We start from the raw sequence: 18,345 nt of genomic DNA on the forward strand, positions 1-18,345 counted from the left end.
TTTAATACACGAGTTTCACAATTTGAGTTGATTTACTGAAATAAATGAACTTTTCCACGACATTCTAATTTATTGAGATGCACCTGTATAAGCCTATTGCAAATATATTGTAAGTAACATGGTAGTATGCTTTTACCAACATAACCCAGGGCTTCTTGCTGCATTTTGGGGCAAGTCAGCCGATGATGCCGCAGAGCGCAGATGAAAGACATGTAATACATTATTTATAAAAGCCATATAAATAATACTTTTTAAAAGAACACTGTAGTTTAAAAGGCCATTGCCAAATAAAGAGATGCCACCGGTGCATTTTTGTCCACTAAGAATATATTATATAAAATGTCTATTCACCAAAAGGCCCTCGGTAATTGTTTATCATTAATAAAATTTGTTGGTTACAAACATAGATTTTTGCTTCACAGGATGTTAATTGATGGACCGGAGTCATGTGGATTATGTTTTTATCAGCTGTTTGGACTCTCATTCTGACGGCACCCATTCACTGCAGAGGATCTATTGATGAGCAAGTGATGTAATGCTAAATTCCTCTAAATCTCTCCTGATGAACAAACAAACTCATCTACATCTTGGATGGACTGAGTGAGAGTACATTTTCAGCAAATGTTCATTTTTGGGTGAACTACTTTAAAAAAAAAAAAAAAAAAGTTTAAATTCACAACCTCTCATGGCTAATTGCTTAATCTAATACTATTAGTAATTTTACTTATGTTTCAAAATGTTGTGCAAGAATAAGTAATAAAAAGTCATTATTTAAACAATTTATCTTTATTTTCCATCCACAAATAAAACAGTAATTAGTCATTTCCCGATTGGACTCACTTCTACAGCAGAAGCATTACATAGACCAGACTATACAGAGCAACCTCAGACTCAAAGATACATTACTGAAGCTCTGGGTGCTGCTAATAAATTACAAGTCGGCAATAGGCTTGTGTGGCCAGTATGGATGTTTTGCCTTGTCCAGCTTGGTCTCTGGGAAGGTGTTGTTGAGATCTTCTATGGTCATCTGATCGAAAGGAATCATGTTCCTGAACTTCTCAAGCTGCAGAGGATAAACAGTCAGAGGGGGAAAATTAGTAAAATGCTTCATTTTGAATTGTATCAAATCCAATAATTTTAGTGATGGGTTTCAAAGACAAATTGATTAGCTAACGTACATTTTTGTGCATGTGTGTTTCTTCTATCACTGTTAGCTACTTCTATCATTGTCAGACTACTCAATATTAAGGGTTATGCTGAATCATGCTCATTATTTATTCTAAACACATGACAAAAGCCATGGGTTCATGTTCTGGTCTATATGCACCAACATTAAATGGTTTAGCAGTTACATGCACGTTAGACTAATTTGCCAAGATAGATTGGAATAAATTGCCAAGTGACTTTATCAACACAATCATGCAGCAGGTTAAACTTACCTCATTCTCATACTCAGCAATGCGAGCTTTAGATGCTTCCAAATAAGCAGCTGCGGTTTTGCTCTGAAATACATTGAGAGACAACATAATGATATGCAAAAAACTACTGGAACAACCAGTTCTTAAAAGAATAATGGCCTGAATTTGCCTAGTACAGTAAAAGTACCTGTATTTACAGAATGCTGTTAAAGTTGTCAAGTTTTTCAAAACTCTGATCTCTTCAATCATTCATTTGCATAAGCACTCAAAAATGTTCACTGAAGTATTCAAATGTCTAAACTAGTTGTAGGTAATGTTGCCGTTTATAAACATGTATTATATGGCTGCATATAAATGAGATATTTTTCGTTGTGTTCATTTAATAAATAACAGTGTAGAAAGCATGTGCTGCTTACTAAACAATAATAATAATAATACTAATGATACGTAAATATAATAGGGTACAGTGGCTGTTGGGTTAATATGATGGATCACCCGATGGGACCTTTGAAACCAATTCAGAGCAAACACATAAATACTGAAAAACATTAGCTAAAACAGAACAACTGAAGTATGAGGAGAGACTCACGGCCTCCTGCTCCTGAGAATCAATCTTTGTCGTCTGAGTGTCCACTGGCTCAGGGACCGTCAATTCAGCGAACTGTAGATTGAGAAACATGGAGGGAAAAAAGGCTATAAAAGACACAGCAGAGAAAAAAAAAAGAAAACTGAGAAATCACTGGATCTCACCTTCTTCTCAAACTCATCCACCATGCCTGCTTTAGCCACAACACTCCTGTAGTAACTCCAGTTGATGGGAGCTGGTTTCTGTGGCAAGGATGCAAGTCTGCAAGTAAAAATAGTTCAGCACAAATTATAATTGACTTGTTTGATATGAAATGTAATTTCTCTGTAATTTCCTAAATCTAAATCCAAAAACCGGCGTTTGTGTATTTCACCATTTATACACACAACCAGTCAAAAGTTTGGAATATTCAAGATTTTAATATTTTTGAAAGATGTCTATTATGCTCACCAATGCTAGGTTTATTGAATCAAATATACAGTAAAAACTGTAATATTGTGAAATATTATTACAATTTAAAATGGTTTTCTTAAAATATTAAAATATGATTTATTCCTTTAGGCAAAGCTGAATTCTCAGCATCATTACTCCAGTCTTCAGTGTCACTTATATAATTAAAATCACTAGCCAACTCTTTCAGGGAAAAAGACTAAAATATCGCTGGACTCATCCGGCACTGGTTTCTGTGACATTACATTAGGTGATGTTTTAATAAACAGTGGTCTGCACACATTTAGTCTAAAATATGAAAACAATTTTAGCTATCTTTATGGCAACCATGGTGCTCTTGTTATTTTAACAGCTTAATAAATAAAATGATTACGGAGCTCCCTCGCGTAGTGCTTTCAGAATCAGTGTTTTGTATCATTTTTTTGTTTGTTTGTTTATTGATGGAATCTATGGTAACATTTTATGGTTAGGCTAAAGGGTATGTCAACAAGGCAATCCATAGAGTAGGCTTACACTTCTCCAAAACACTAAGCAAAACAAAAAATCAGCTGTTACAGCAATTGGATGAGTCAAATATATATTTATACAGACCCATGTAAAACCTTGCAGCTAGACACATCAGGTGTCAATCATATACACATGTTTTGAATGAAATATTTGCATATTTACACTAATTATTAAAAATGGCTCTTATCAATGTTGACGGTTTTTGCTGCTTAATTGTTTTTTCGATGAAAAAGTTCAACAGAACAGCATTATTAGAAATAGAAATTGTGTAACATTATAAATATCTTAGCTAATCACTTTTGATCAATTTAATGTGTCCTTGCTAATTAAAAGTATCCGAATAGTAGTGCATCACAGTTTCCACAAAAATATTAAGCAGCAAAACTGTTAACTGTTAATGTTTTGAGCAGCAAACCATCAAAAGCATCATGAGACACCGAAGACTGGAGTAATGATGCTGAAAATTCACTCAAATAGAAAACAGTTATTTCAAATTGTATCTTATATAATATTTCACACTATGTTGTAAACATCATGACTGAATCGCAAAGCATTGCAATATTAGAACAACATCATGACTGAAACTCTGGAATATCAGAAAAGATCATTTTTGGACTGAAAACAATTCCTTAAGTACTGATGCAATATCTTGAGAAAGACGAAATGCTAAATAGCGCATCAACACAGCTTTAGTCAAGTATATGTATTTTGGTTTTTTACATATAGTACACTTATTACCGGGACAGTCCATTGACCTGCACCTGACCTATGGTGTTTTGCTCAAGGGCACAATGATGATGGTTTATGCATCGTTCCTTGCTCTGAAAAAATCAGCACAGCTTTGAAACCACTAGGTTAATAAAACATGTGCTAGTCGATACTGTGCAGTTCATGTGCTTCATGGAGCGCAGCAGACAGACTCACTTAGCAGCTACAGAATCACTGCGGGTCTTTAAGCTGTTGAACATGGCTCTCTGGTTGGGTGGGACCCTCTCCGCAAAAGCCAGCCAATCGATGGTCTTTACAGCTGCACGGCGCCCTGCCATCTCTCTGCTCCTGTCAAAACAGTTCATGCACACACGGTTATCCAGAAATATGACAAAGACCTTTAACAAGTTTTGCAAACTGAACCAACTGCATGCAAAGCAAATTGTAGGCCCAGCTGTTGTAATAAGACTTCAAATATTTTTATAACATCTAATATTTTTATTTTGAAGCCAAGCACTTAATGAATGCTATCCAGATCAACATATTCAACATGTACATCTAATTAGTCACAGAATACCAACATACAGGACTCAGAGAGTCACCAGCTTAGCATACTGGGAAAACACTATTCGCATTTAAATAGCTTTCACAAAAAAACAAAATGAATTGTTTTCCATTTTTATCAGAAATTTGGTTAATAATAACAAATGAGAGGAAAAGCCTTCTATACACAAGTGAACAAGACAAGGTCAGCGTATGACTTATACAAGATAAACCCAAATATGACCACCCAAAAACCGCGTCATTTCTCATAAACAGGAGAGATTAAGCCTAATGTTCATTATTTATGCAAATAAAAACAATCGGCGTTGTAATATTTATCAAACGGCTGAATTTCGACACGTACTTACTGCTCAAGGATCAAGCCGCTGCAATGACAGAAGCGTGATGGCCGCGGAAGTGCGGTTAAGAAAGCAGCGCTCGCTACTGACACCCAGCGGACTGGAGAAAAGCCACAACACTGCGATGACTGTATAAAAACAGATTGTACTGTACACTAGAGGGCGCGAAACAGACGTGTCGTTCATGACCTTTAGTTTGTGTAGCTTTCAGGCCTTTTATAGCAGTCATCCAACATATAATTAAAATCACTAGCCAACTCTTTCAGGGAAAAAGACTAAAATATCGCTGGACTCATCCGGCACTGGTTTCTGTGACATTACATTAGGTGATGTTTTAATAAACAGTGGTCTGCACACATTTTGTCTAAAATATGAAAACAATTTTAGCTATCTTTATGGCAACCATGGTGCTCTTGTTATTTTAACAGCTTAATAAATAAAATGATTACGGAGCTCCCTCGCGTAGTGCTTTCAGAATCAGTGTTTTGTATCATTTTTTTGTTTGTTTGTTTATTGATGGAATCTATGGTAACATTTTATGGTTAGGCTAAAGGGTATGTCAACAAGGCAATCCATAGAGTAGGCTTACACTTCTCCAAAACACTAAGCAAAACAAAAAATCAGCTGTTACAGCAATTGGATGAGTCAAATATATATTTATACAGACCCATGTAAAACCTTGCAGCTAGACACATCAGGTGTCAATCATATACACATGTTTTGAATGAATTATTTGCATATTTACACTAAACCAAAACCCTTTCGATGTTCAGCGGCCCCATGGCATGTTGTGTTTGCTCATTTGTTTCTCTAAGTCTGCTTGTTGACTATTTTAAGGCACAGCCATTTTGACTTGTGCTGGTCTTAAATGTCACCTGTGGCCGTCTGCCTGTCTGTGAAAAATGTGATTTTCAAAGTAAATTTCTTTATGAGTTTTGTTCAATACTGTTTTGAAATATAATTCTGTCTTCAGAAAGGTAACAGGGTAGGGAGTTTTACAGTTTAATTTGACATTAGTCTAAAAGCTTTATGAAAATAGAACACGCTTTTGCTTTTCTTTTTTTTTTTCTTTTTTATAATGACAATGAGGTTAAAAGTGAAGTGACGTGACATGACATGACATGACATGTGGCCAAGTATGACCCATACTCGGAATTAGTGCTCTGCATTTACCCATCCAAAGTGCACACACACAGCAGTGAACACACACAAACCGTGAACACACACCCGGAGCAGTGGGCAGCCATTTTATGCTGCTGCGCCCGGGGAGCAGTTGGGGGTTCGGTGCCTTGCTCAAGGGCACCTCAGTCATAGTATTGAAGGTGGGAGAGAGCGCTGTACATTCACTCCCCCCACCTACAATTCCTGCTGGTACGAGACTCAAACCCACAACCTTTGGGTTATGAGTCCGACTCTCTAACCATTAGGCCACGACTTCCCCAAAGGGTTAGTTCACCCAAAAATGAAGATTCTGTCATTAATTGCTCACCCTCGTGTCTCACACTCAGTGTTGCCAGATTGGAGATGTCCAAGTATCGTACCAGAAGCTCAAAATTATCGTATTTGGAAGAAAATTATCGTACACGAGTCAAACATACAGAATACGGATATTTATCTAAACCAACAACTTCTTGACACGACCTGCAAATTACCACAATAGATAACTAGGCGTACCGTGTTTACATTGGACGCGAACAGTGTGACAAAATACTATAGAAACCCATTAATCAGTGACTGTTTGCACTGGATGCGACACGACACGACACATCCCCAACAGTAAACTGATGCCTCGTTCTATTTATGACGTATTAAAATTATTTTTAACACTTGCTTTGTCGTGTCCAGTGTAGACAGACTTTAGCCGTTAACTCCACATCTGAGCCGCTGTCATCGGAAGCCTGTGTGTTGCCAGATGTTGAGGGGGTTCTTGCCGTTATGGACCGCAACATAGTACTCGTTGGCTTTAAAGCATGGCACCCTCCTGCATTCTTAACACACTCTGAGGTGTGCACGAGTGCATTTATAGTGTCTGTAATGAGCCGATTTCGTGTATGAATATAGAAGCCCTATGACTACAACTACCATCATTTGAATTGTCATAAAATTATGAAATTATCCTACATTATGGGATTTTTTTTCATTATTGATCATACATCGTACAGAGGTCAAAATTATCGTACAAATACGATAATTATCGTACGTCTGGCAACACTGCTCACACTTGTGGATGCGCGTTCATGACAGGACCATGACCTGAGCGTGTGGCGGCGCCGGCGCTGACCCAGATCAGGCGTGATGACGTCTACGTCGGATCTGGGTCAGCGCCGCCACACGCTCAGGTCATGATACCGTCGTGAACGCACGTCCACAAGTGATGCAGTAGAGACGAAAATGTGGAATAAAGTCGTTATTTTTGTTTGCTTTGCGCAAAAAAGTATTCTGGTAGCTTCGTAACTTTACAGTTGAACCACTGATGTCACACGGACTACTTTATCGATCATCTTGGTACTTTTCTGGACCTTGAACGTGGTAGTTACCTTGCTGTCTATGGGAGGGTTAAAGAGCCCTCAGATTTAATCAAAAATATCTTAAATTGTGTTCCGAAGATGAACGAAGGTCTTACGGGTTTGGAACAACACGAGGGTGAGTAATTAATGACAGCATTTTCATTTTTGGGTGAACTAACCCTTTAACATTTTAGGATCAACCCCTACTGACAGAATCAACAAAACACAAGATAACCTGATACACAAAAATAGAGGTGAAATGTGTTTGTCTTTGTAGAGTTTGCTTCCTGATGTCATTATGACAGTTTCTAATTTGTAAACCACATGTGAGAAGCACAAAAGGCACCTGTTTTGTGACCCTTCTGCTTTAAGCAATGCTTAAATGTCTGACTTCACTTTCTGGACTTTGTGATATTTTTTTGTGCTATCAGTACATTTCCATGCTTGAAAATATACAAGTGCATTAATCCACAAGCAACCAGCTAAAGAGATCATCTTCATGTTTACCTGAGATCCGTCAAATGCTAGAGCACTTAATGCTCACCTCCTGACTCAGCACCACAAACTGTATAAAGCACAATCTTCAATTTCATTCATTATTAATAGTTGAATATTGACAATTATATTAGTGTATTGATATCTTCATTGAAAATGTATCAACCCTTTCAGGCACGGTGATTATGTTAGAAACTCACATTGGTATCACCATGAAATTAATGATGCAACTATGAAATATTTATGTATTTTATAAAATAAAATATAATTGGTAAATTAATGACTATGCACTTATTTGATTAAGCAAATACAATGAACAAATGTTTTTGATGAAATATTAAGAGTGCACATGTGTTTTTATATAATGTGCATATAATTTGTAATAACAACATAACAACAACGCAACATAAACATAAAGAATCATCCATTTGATTACATGGTGACATGAAACTCTGATGCAACTCATGAAAATCTGATACAAAAAAAATATTATTTCCAGTGATAAACTGTAATATTATTATATAATTTAAAATAACTTTTCTTTTTGAATTTATTTTAAAAAAAGTATTCTGGTAGCTTCGTAACTTTACAGTTGAACCACTGATGTCACACGGACTACTTTATCGATCATCTTGGTACTTTTCTGGACCTTGAACGTGGTAGTTACCTTGCTGTCTATGGGAGGGTTAAAGAGCCCTCAGATTTAATCAAAAATATCTTAAATTGTGTTCCGAAGATGAACGAAGGTCTTACGGGTTTGGAACAACACGAGGGTGAGTAATTAATGACAGCATTTTCATTTTTGGGTGAACTAACCCTTTAACATTTTAGGATCAACCCCTACTGACAGAATCAACAAAACACAAGATAACCTGATACACAAAAATAGAGGTGAAATGTGTTTGTCTTTGTAGAGTTTGCTTCCTGATGTCATTATGACAGTTTCTAATTTGTAAACCACATGTGAGAAGCACAAAAGGCACCTGTTTTGTGACCCTTCTGCTTTAAGCAATGCTTAAATGTCTGACTTCACTTTCTGAACTTTGTGATATTTTTTTGTGCTATCAGTACATTTCCATGCTTGAAAATATACAAGTGCATTAATCCACAAGCAACCAGCTAAAGAGATCATCTTCATGTTTACCTGAGATCCGTCAAATGCTAGAGCACTTAATGCTCACCTCCTGACTCAGCACCACAAACTGTATAAAGCACAATCTTCAATTTCATTCATTATTAATAGTTGAATATTGACAATTATATTAGTGTATTGATATCTTCATTGAAAATGTATCAACCCTTTCAGGCACGGTGATTATGTTAGAAACTCACATTGGTATCACCATGAAATTAATGATGCAACTATGAAATATTTATGTATTTTATAAAATAAAATATAATTGGTAAATTAATGACTATGCACTTATTTGATTAAGCAAATACAATGAACAAATGTTTTTGATGAAATATTAAGAGTGCACATGTGTTTTTATATAATGTGCATATAATTTGTAATAACAACATAACAACAACGCAACATAAACATAAAGAATCATCCATTTGATTACATGGTGACATGAAACTCTGATGCAACTCATGAAAATCTGATACAAAAAAAATATTATTTCCAGTGATAAACTGTAATATTATTATATAATTTAAAATAACTTTTCTTTTTGAATTTATTTTAAAATTTAATTTATTCCTGTGATGGCAAAGCAGTTTACTCCAGTCTTCAGTGTCACATGAACCTTCAGAAACCATTCTAATACAGGTACATCTCAATAAATTAGAATGTCACGGAAAAGTTCATTTATTTCAGTAATTCAACTCAAATTGTGAAACTCGTGTATTAAATAAATTCAATTCACACAGACTGAAGTAGTTTAAGTCTTTGGTTCTTTTAATTGTGATGATTTTGGCTCACATTTAACAAAAACCCACCAATTCACTATCTCAACAAATTAGAATATGGTGGCATGCCAATCAGCTAATCAACTCAAAACCCCTGCAAAGGTTTCCTGAGCCTTCAAAATGGTCTCTCAGTTTGGTTCACTAGGCTACACAATCATGGGGAAGACTGCTGATCTGACAGTTGTCCAGAAGACAATCATTGACACCCTTCACAAGGAACGGGTCACTGCGCCCGTTTACCAAGAAATCTTGGCGCACTTCATGCTTCCTTCTGTTGACCAGCTTTTTGAAGATGCTGATTTCATTTTCCAGCAGGATTTGGCACCTGCCCACACTGCCAAAAGCACCAAAAGTTGGTTAAATGACCATGGTGTTGGTGTGCTTGACTGGCCAGCAAACTCACCAGACCTTCTCTATGGGGTATTGTCAAGAGGAAAATGAGAAACAAGAGACCAAAAAATGCAGATGAGCTGAAGGCCACTGTCAAAGAAACCTTGGCTTCCATACCACCTCAGCAGTGCCACAAACTGATCACCTCCATGCCACGCCGAATTGAGGCAGTGATTAAAGCAAAAGTAGCCCCTACCAAGTATTGAGTCCATGTACAGTAAATTAACTTATTTTCCAGAAGGCCAACAATTCACTAAAAATTTTTTTTATGAAGTATTCTAATTTGTTGAGATAGTGAATTGGTGGGTTTTTGTTAAATGTGAGCCAAAATCTTCACAATTAAAATAACCAAAGACTTATACTACTTCAGTCTGTGTGCACTGAATTTATTTAATATACGAGTTTCACAATTTGAGTTGAATTACTGAAATAAATGAACTTTTCCATGACATTCTAATTTATTGAGATGCACCTGTATGCTGATTTGATGCTCAAGACACTTTTTTTTAAAATCAGTGTTATTACAGTTGGAATGCTTAATATTTTGGTGGAAACAAAAACAGCATTTATTTGAAATAGAAATCTTAACATTATAAATATACTGTCAGTTTTGATCAGTTTGATGCATCTTTGCTGTATAAAAATGTTGTTTTCTTTAAAAAAAAAAAATCAGTGGTCAAAACAGATTTCATCTGCTACATCAGCTTCATACACTATCACGTGTTTTCAATTCTCATAAACAAACATTAAAATAAAATATTATATTGAATCGTAAGAAATGACTACGTGCACCTTTTACGTTTTTTACTGTAACCCCTTAATAGTGTTCACTGGGAGTAGTATAAGTAACTACCATCAACACAAATATTGTATGAAAAAGGAAAAGCTCCTTCAGTATCTTATCATGACAGGATTTATTCGCATTGACATGGGTGGGACTGTCGTTTTATTACGTCAGATTTCGATAGCGTGGCAAAAGGGCAGCGATAAATAGATCATAATGGAGTTTATAAAGTGTGGTCAACAGCAGCACACACGGAGGACCACTAAACGTCAAGTACAGATGTCATCTACGTCCTAAAGGTGAGGAATAAAACATACTGGTGCTTATTTAGTCGCATTCAGCCTAACACCATAACCTGCTGGCTGCTTTATTGGACTTTGTGGTGATCTGTGTGTGTGTGGAGCTACATTATGACTGACTGTGAATGAGCAGGTGTGGTGTCTTTATCTTTTGACCTTTATTAGGATTTGTGGTATAAAAGTGAGATATCTGATCATTTAGATACTTTGTATCGCGTTTCGGAGAATCAAGGCACTTTAATTGTGTAATGATCAAATGAATTACTCGCGCTGTGCCAGTATGAAACAGCTTAGAGCCTCATGGAGACATTATTCCATATTTTTTTCATTTTCCAATATATAGGCTTAAAATAATTTTTCTTGGTCACAGCAGGACAATATGACTTTCTGCGACACAAACATGGATGTAAAAGATATCAAGTTACTCAGCAGTCAGCACTCAATCCCACAATATGGGTGACAATCTATCTATGTGTGTGTTTGTGTGTGTGTGTGTGTTGATTTTAAGCACTCCTTTTTGCATACAGTGCATATTTAACATGTGTTTAGATAGTACTGTAAAATGGATGATAATTAGCTTGTTGTCTCATCCCTGTAGGCACTTGAGTGAGGAGACATAATGACAGAGGGTGTGGAGATTCATCAGGCCCGGGCAAACAGCGCTGATGCTGCCACAACCGCTGTAACGCAGAGCAGGACGTCCTCTCTGCAGGCCGTAGAAACAGATCCTGGGTCTGAGGAGCCAGACCAACAGGAAGAAGAATCCTCCAGTTTTCCAGAGGTGCAGCATCATTCCACTGGAGGAGCGGAGGACAGCGGTGGTGGCTCGGTGGCGCCTGATGGTGGCTGGGGCTGGGTGGTCGTTGCAGCTACTGTTCTGGTCTTAGCGATGACTCTGGCTTTCCCTTCTTGCATTGGGATATTTTACACAGACTTGCAGAATGACTTCCAAGCCAGCAACACTGAAACGTCATGGGTGCCAGCCATCATGATAGCAGTGCTCCATGCAGGCGGTAGGGAGGGATCTCTAATACTACTGATGTGTTTGATGCATTCGTTTGCATTAGTTCATCCACGCTTCGTGATGCAATCCTCACGGTGCTCACACGTTCACCCGCACCACAGGGTCAGATACAGTATTTGAAAAACACTTCTATCAAGTTACTGTTCTTAAACGGTTGTGCAACACTGATCTGTTTCATAACATGAAGCATAAACACACACAGAGGTCAGATGATGACAGTGGGAGTTTTGGCCATTGTAAGTGAGATTTTAAAGCGTAAGGAGTGTGCATTGATATATCACTTCACAGGGAAATTTATCCAGTTATTGCACACCATCTCAGTCAGTACTAACTCAAAGAATAGCTGACGAGGTGAGAAGGATTTGGGGCACCGGGATTTTTATTCAGCTTAATACAGCTTATTCATCGTTACTAGGCAGCTGTGCTTGAGGACAAAGTACACCAGATATGCAGCCATTACTATCCATTACCAATGTTAGATAAGAGTAAAGACACAAATCATATATAATGTATTTGATTTAAATCACATTTATTTTCATATGAACAAATCCTATTGATTTAGTAATTAATTTTGAGTATTTACTTAAAGGGGTCATATGATGCGATATTGGAGTATCTCTTTCTCTTTGGAGTGTTACAAGCTCTTGGTGCATAAAGAAGATCTGTAAAGTTGCACTAAAGTCTCAAATCCAAAGAGATATTCTTTATAAAAGTATGGGTAAACCTTATGAACTGAAACGCTTATGTTTGGCCAGACAGCCCTGAATCATGCAGGAAGTTGTTATTATATTCCTGAACTGGCTCTGGAACAGACAAGATACAATTGTTCTTCTTTGAGAAAGGTTTATTTGTCTTTCCAGCCCTTTCTCTTTGCTGTCAGCTGGTCAAGTTAGTGCCAAAGACAATGTTAAGGTAATCCTGTGATGCCTAAAGCATTAAAGGGGTCATATGATGCGATTTCAATTTTTCTTTTCTCTTTGGAGTGTTACAAGCTCTTGGTGCATAAAGAAGATCTGTAAAGTTGCAAAGACTAAAGTCTCAAATCCAAAGAGATATTCTTTATAAAAGTTAAGAGTCAACCACGCCTACCTAAAATGGCTCGTTCTAACATGCCCCCACATGTCTACGTCACGACGTGGGAAGATTTGTATAACGCCGCCCAAATGTAACGCAAAGAAAGAAGGCGTAACTTTTATTCTCGCCGTAGTGTTGTTGCCATCGCCGCCATGTCGTGAAGACATTTAAAGAATTTGCCAATAACGATTCAAATGCGAGTTTTGAGCAGTGTAGAGTAGCACTTGTTGTTTGTCATTTCTCCGATCACAAATGCAGACATGGTTTTATGTTTACACGGCGCGAGGCAACGCAACGCGTAAAAAGACAGTATAAATCATTATAATCCGTAATTATGTCCCCACTGGATGCAACAATTTAATGTATTGGTCTCGTCGCTCCGGCCGGGACAAGGCATCACAATATGGTAAGGGGCGTAACATTTCCGTCACACGCTTGAGGAATTCGGCCAATCACAACGCACTGGATAGCTGGCCAATCAGAGCACACCTCGCTTTTCAGACCGATGAGCTTTGTAAAAATCGACGCGTTTCAGAAAGTCGGGGCATCGAGGAGAAACAATAATGTACAGTATGTGGAAAATAATGTTTTTTTTTTACCTTAAACCGCATAAACACATTTCACTATACCAAATACACAAAATAATGTTCTTTTTAGCAACATCATATGACCCCTTTAATTTAAACAGGGCAAATGTTCAATCTCCCTTGAGGTTTTAAAGAGCTTGAAGTAATTTGCACTGTACTAACTGCTGTGCTCACTGGGTGCAAAGTGTCACAACAAATCAAGTTTCTTATTTAACACACAAAAAAGAAAAGGCCTTAAGGGGATGATGATATTCTTTGACACTCATTCTCACTCTTGGTGTCTTGGGATATGATACCTTCTCAGACTCAATCGATAAAATTACTTTTTAAAGGTGTGTGATTTTTTTCCAGACTAATGTGCAAAGACAACTATAAATAAGCCTAATGGGACAATTTCCTGAAAAGTATAAACAATTTCAGGACATTCCTCAGTTTGTTTGAGTGGTCAAACATGTTAACCAGTGGCTTAAATTTGGGACGGGATCAGAGTTAGGAAGATTACTTCAAAAATATATATTATTCCAGTATAAATTATTAATTGCTTACTGAAAATGTAATCAGTAACTTAATCCAAATATCACAACATGAGTATAGCAATCAGATTAATCATACTTACTTTTGAACTTCATCACAACATATTCACGTCCTCCTCCACAGCAATTGACATGCGTGTTGTATTTTATACTCAAGATGTCCAGCGCTGTAATAAAGCTGTATATGTTTGAGTCAAGGCAGAAAAAGTGCTTTCTTCACACAATATAATTATATTCAACCAAAGAACACACTGGCATGTTGATAAAAATAGATAATAGATTGATCTTTTGGTAGGGTATGCACAAGTGCAGAACAATGTTGTAGTCTTACGCAACAGCATTATCACTCTTGTGATTGATGGACAGACATGAGTTGTTAAAATATGGAAGGTGGATGGGGCCAAAATCCTTTAAACAGAACGCATGAAATTTGACCGTGTCAACATGCACTGTTTGTCTGTGACAACACACACAGCAGGCAATGGATTTGCTGTATTCTAAACGATATTTGCGTATGTGATGCAATATGTGATGCAATGGTACGTATACAACACATCAGACGTCATGTTTATTCATGAAGGATATTATAATGGTACACTGGTATGCACATATGTAAACATCAGAGGTTATATTTGTTCATGAGGGATAATATATCGGTATGTTGTCATGTGTCATGTCAGTCATGTGCTTTTTAGTTGTTTTGTTCAACATTCTTTCTCAGGTAGAAAAGTCTTAATTTAAATTGTAACTAATTAATTTACTCCAGCACAGTATATATCAGTAAAGCAGTGTACTGTAGCAGTGAACTAAATAAATGATTTATATGTAGGTAAATCTAGATGTAAATCTGCTTTAAAATGATTGCACATTCAAATATGGCCAGAATGTGAGCACATTGAGAGACAAGTTCAAATTCATCATCTTAAAACTGTGTCTTTACACATACTAAAGAAATGTTACAGAAACAGATGCCTTAAAGGGGTCATTGGATGCCCATTTTCCACAAGTTGATATGATTCTTTTGGGGTCTTAATGAAAAGTCTGTAACATAGTTTGGTTAAAATTTCTCAATGGTAGTGTAAAAACACCTCTTTTCAGAGCAAGCCATTTTGTAGCATTTTCCTTTAAATGTTAATGAGCTCTGCTGACCCCGCCCCTCTCTTCCGAGCTGCTCTCTGAGGGACTGTTTACTTTAGCTGCATTCATCGTGAAACTTGCTAATTAGCACATTATTAAGAAAGGCGATTTCCAAAGATTCATTAAAAAACCTTATATTCACTTCTTCTGTAGGTGAAGCTGGATCACGAATGATTTAAAAAGTTTAAAAGTGCATGTAGCATCCTATGAGCACTTTAGCATGGCCAGAATGTGCTTGTCTACACATACAAAAGAAACACGTTCAAAATTGCCACCTTAATGCAGACAAACAGTGCGTGTTGACATGGTTAAATTTCACATGTTCCATTTAAAGAATTTTGGCCTCATCCACCCTCCATATTAAGAGCACACTTAATTTACATGTGCATGTTAAGAGGTGTATAGAGCAAAATTGTGATGATTTCAAATCCTGGTGTTTCAGAAGACTGAAAGAAAACCCTCATATTTTAAAATGGGGAGTTAGCTGGATACTGCATACTGCAATATGCCTTCATTGAAAGTAACATCATGTGTAAATATCAAGGACATTTGGATTTTCCATTTCATAACCCCTTTAAGCATAAAGTAAATTGTGATATACGTATATCAATTGAGTGCATACAATCCAACAGAAAATACTAAGGTTTAGTTCACCAAAAAATGAAAAGTGTCATCACTCTCCTTCATGACTATGATATTTTTATTCTTCCATAAAACACAAAATGGACGTCTTAGACAGAATTTCTGATCTTCTGTTTTCACAGAAAATGAGAGCTCTGGCAAAAATAACTACTTTTATGGTTCTCTTTGTCCTTGTTGGACCATCTACTTTCCTTGATGGGAAAGAGCAGTTCAGACATTCTGCCTAACATCTAATTTTGTGTTTCAATGATGGTATAGTTATTATATGATTTGAGGGTATGGGGGGGGGGTAATTTTGGACACATCCTGGCCCTCGAGATCCAATCCAACCCTAATCGAACACACCTGATCAGGCTAATTAAGGACAAGGAGTTTGATCAGAGTTGGAGCTAAACTCTTCAGGAAGGTGGGTCTTGAGGCCCAGAGTTGCTTTATAGTCCAGATTATGCATTTATACAGTATAGATCACATGACATAAAGAAAAACTTATTGTGGCTACAAATTAAGAATTTGTTCCCACAACGTATTAATATGTGGTCACATTTTATTAATTCACTCCCTTTCAGGAAATATTGGCTAAATTTTACTAATCTGTTACCTCATTTGAACAAAATCAAAACTAGAGAACAAATTAGCACAAAGTGGTCACCGTTTACTAAAAAGAAGGTCTGAATAAATAAGTCATGGGAACGAATTCTTAATTAGTGTAGTTTTTTCCCCTGCATGTTATGTGCAAGTCTTCAAAAATTTGAGTGATTTATGTAAATCTAGTTTATTAAATTTTAGTTTATGTGGGCTGCATCATATTACTACATGGAAATAGCAGCCTGATCCCATAATCAAATTAAGGCCTTTTTGTGAAAGCGTATCAAATGCAGAGAACAGACTTTCATTTGCAGATATAGAGTTTTTCAATACCAAATTTAAATAGCCAGTGTTTGGGGAAAACTATTGTTTGTCATCATCTGCATGTGTGTGCGGACATTAAACGGGATCATCTGTAAGTCAGATGCAGCTATTGTGTGCACACCATGACACTGTGTGTATTCGCGACCAGCCATGTTCATTATTGTTCACATTACAATTAGGGATGCTCGGATCCGCCTTTTTTGCCTCTGATACCGATTCCGATCCGATACCAGTGAAGTTTTTTTCCCTCATTTAAATAAATGTAGAATTTATATATCTCTGTGTGTGGAACTGATAATCATTCTTTCACAATCTACTAGATACAGACTACTTCATTATAAAGAAAAATAAAATAAACAAATATGAAAAAATATAGGCCTATATATATTTATAATCTATGACAAAAAATGTATCATAAACTAGGTTAGTGGATAATTCGGCAGCAAAAGTTATTCTAGAAAAATCAGTGCACAGTAATTTTAGAAAACCAAACATTTAGTGAAAAAACTATATTTTGTGGGGAACAAATAAAAGTGTTGCACTAAATATGGTAAAATGTTACACATTGCTATTTGTATTATTATAAAATCCATTCATTAAAAACATTCATGAATGTATTTATATATAAGCATATATTATAAAATTAAAATACATTTATTTTAAATGTATAGCATATTTTTTAACAACATATGATAGATACGATAGGACAAAACAAATACAGTGCAGCACAAACTGTTTTTATACAGTCAACCCTCATCGGACACCGTGGCAATTGAATCGCCATTGGCTACACTGTAAAAAAAATTCCATAAATTTACGGTAAAAAAACGACAGCTGTGGTTCCCAGAATTTTACCGTAAAAAATACGGTAGCAACGTTTTAGGTTTTACGGTTTTAAGTTAAATTTACAGTTAAATACCGCAATTTCATTAACTGATATAATGTTAATATACTAACCTATTGAAGTACTGAAATCTGTTTTGTGCCTTTGTAATACACCGATAACCACCAAATGCAGGTAGTGATGAGAAAGTCACATGATGAACCAAAGCCCATCACAAGCAGTTTTAAATAATAACATATATAGAAGGTGCACAGTGTCATTCACAGAAACACTAAACACCATCATGGTAACACACATGAAACTGAAATAATGCAATAAATATTTATTTAACAACATTAGGTGTAACACAGAACTCTAATATACAAAACTGATAAGAAAAAAACTACGAAGAAACAGTTTTTTCAACAAAAAAAAACATCAAATTTGAAATGTAACGCAGGGAATTCTAGGAATGTCAATTTACGGTTATTCATTGTAAATTAAACTGTATTTTTCACTTCCAAAAATGGTATACTACTGTAAAATTTATGTCCAATACATGTAATGTCCAACACAGTTTTTCACCGTATATAGTAGGGGAATTTACCGTTAACCATTTAACAGGTTTTTACTGTAGCATTTTTACAGTCTTTTAC

General features: G+C 36.3%; 2 protein-coding genes across 7 annotated transcripts in view; one reads left to right on the forward strand and one right to left on the reverse strand.

Annotated features, from left to right (window-relative positions):
* Positions 1-767: 767 nt before the first annotated feature.
* LOC107599347 (ATP synthase subunit d, mitochondrial-like) lies at positions 768-4,674 on the reverse strand. 3 transcript variants are annotated; one of them, XM_016290910.1, is made up of 6 exons: positions 4,581-4,674; positions 3,886-4,017; positions 2,169-2,265; positions 2,008-2,079; positions 1,440-1,502; positions 768-1,063 (listed from the first exon to the last, which is right to left on the reverse strand). In XM_016290910.1, exons 2-6 carry the CDS (start codon positions 4,005-4,007, stop codon positions 932-934), a joined length of 486 nt encoding a protein of 161 aa, XP_016146396.1. In that variant the 5' UTR covers positions 4,008-4,017; positions 4,581-4,674; the 3' UTR covers positions 768-931. The 3 variants fall into 3 exon arrangements, with proteins under 3 accessions (XP_016146396.1, XP_016146397.1, XP_016146398.1); XM_016290911.1 differs by having other exon boundaries at positions 4,577-4,663; XM_016290912.1 differs by having other exon boundaries at positions 3,886-4,014; positions 4,577-4,642.
* A 6,147-nt stretch (positions 4,675-10,821) lies between these two features.
* slc16a5b (solute carrier family 16 member 5b) overlaps positions 10,822-18,345 on the forward strand; it is a 15,238-nt gene continuing 7,714 nt past the window's right edge. The window contains exons 1-2 of one of the 4 annotated variants that reach the window (XM_016290871.1): positions 10,822-10,960; positions 11,559-11,973. In XM_016290871.1, the coding sequence (XP_016146357.1) occupies positions 11,580-11,973 (394 nt within the window). In that variant the 5' untranslated portion in view covers positions 10,822-10,960; positions 11,559-11,579. The other 3 variants (XM_016290872.1, XM_016290873.1, XM_016290874.1) reach the window with 3 other exon arrangements.

Source organism: Sinocyclocheilus grahami, unplaced genomic scaffold (genome assembly GCF_001515645.1).
Source record: "Sinocyclocheilus grahami isolate Dianchi unplaced genomic scaffold, SAMN03320097.WGS_v1.1 scaffold264.1, whole genome shotgun sequence".
NCBI lineage: Eukaryota > Metazoa > Chordata > Actinopteri > Cypriniformes > Cyprinidae > Sinocyclocheilus > Sinocyclocheilus grahami.

What these genes read in the sequence shown, in the direction of transcription:
- LOC107599347 (XM_016290910.1), bottom strand. Translation starts at nt 4,007, where the DNA reads ATGGCAGGGCGCCGTGCAGCTGTAAAGACCATCGATTGGCTGGCTTTT. An exon ending in AGTGATTCTGTAGCTGCTAA is followed by an intron (nt 2,266 to 3,885) that starts GTGAGTCTGTCT and finishes TTTTACTTGCAG; the next exon opens with ACTTGCATCCTTGCCACAGA. An exon ending in TGGATGAGTTTGAGAAGAAG is followed by an intron (nt 2,080 to 2,168) that starts GTGAGATCCAGT and finishes CTCAATCTACAG; the next exon opens with TTCGCTGAATTGACGGTCCC.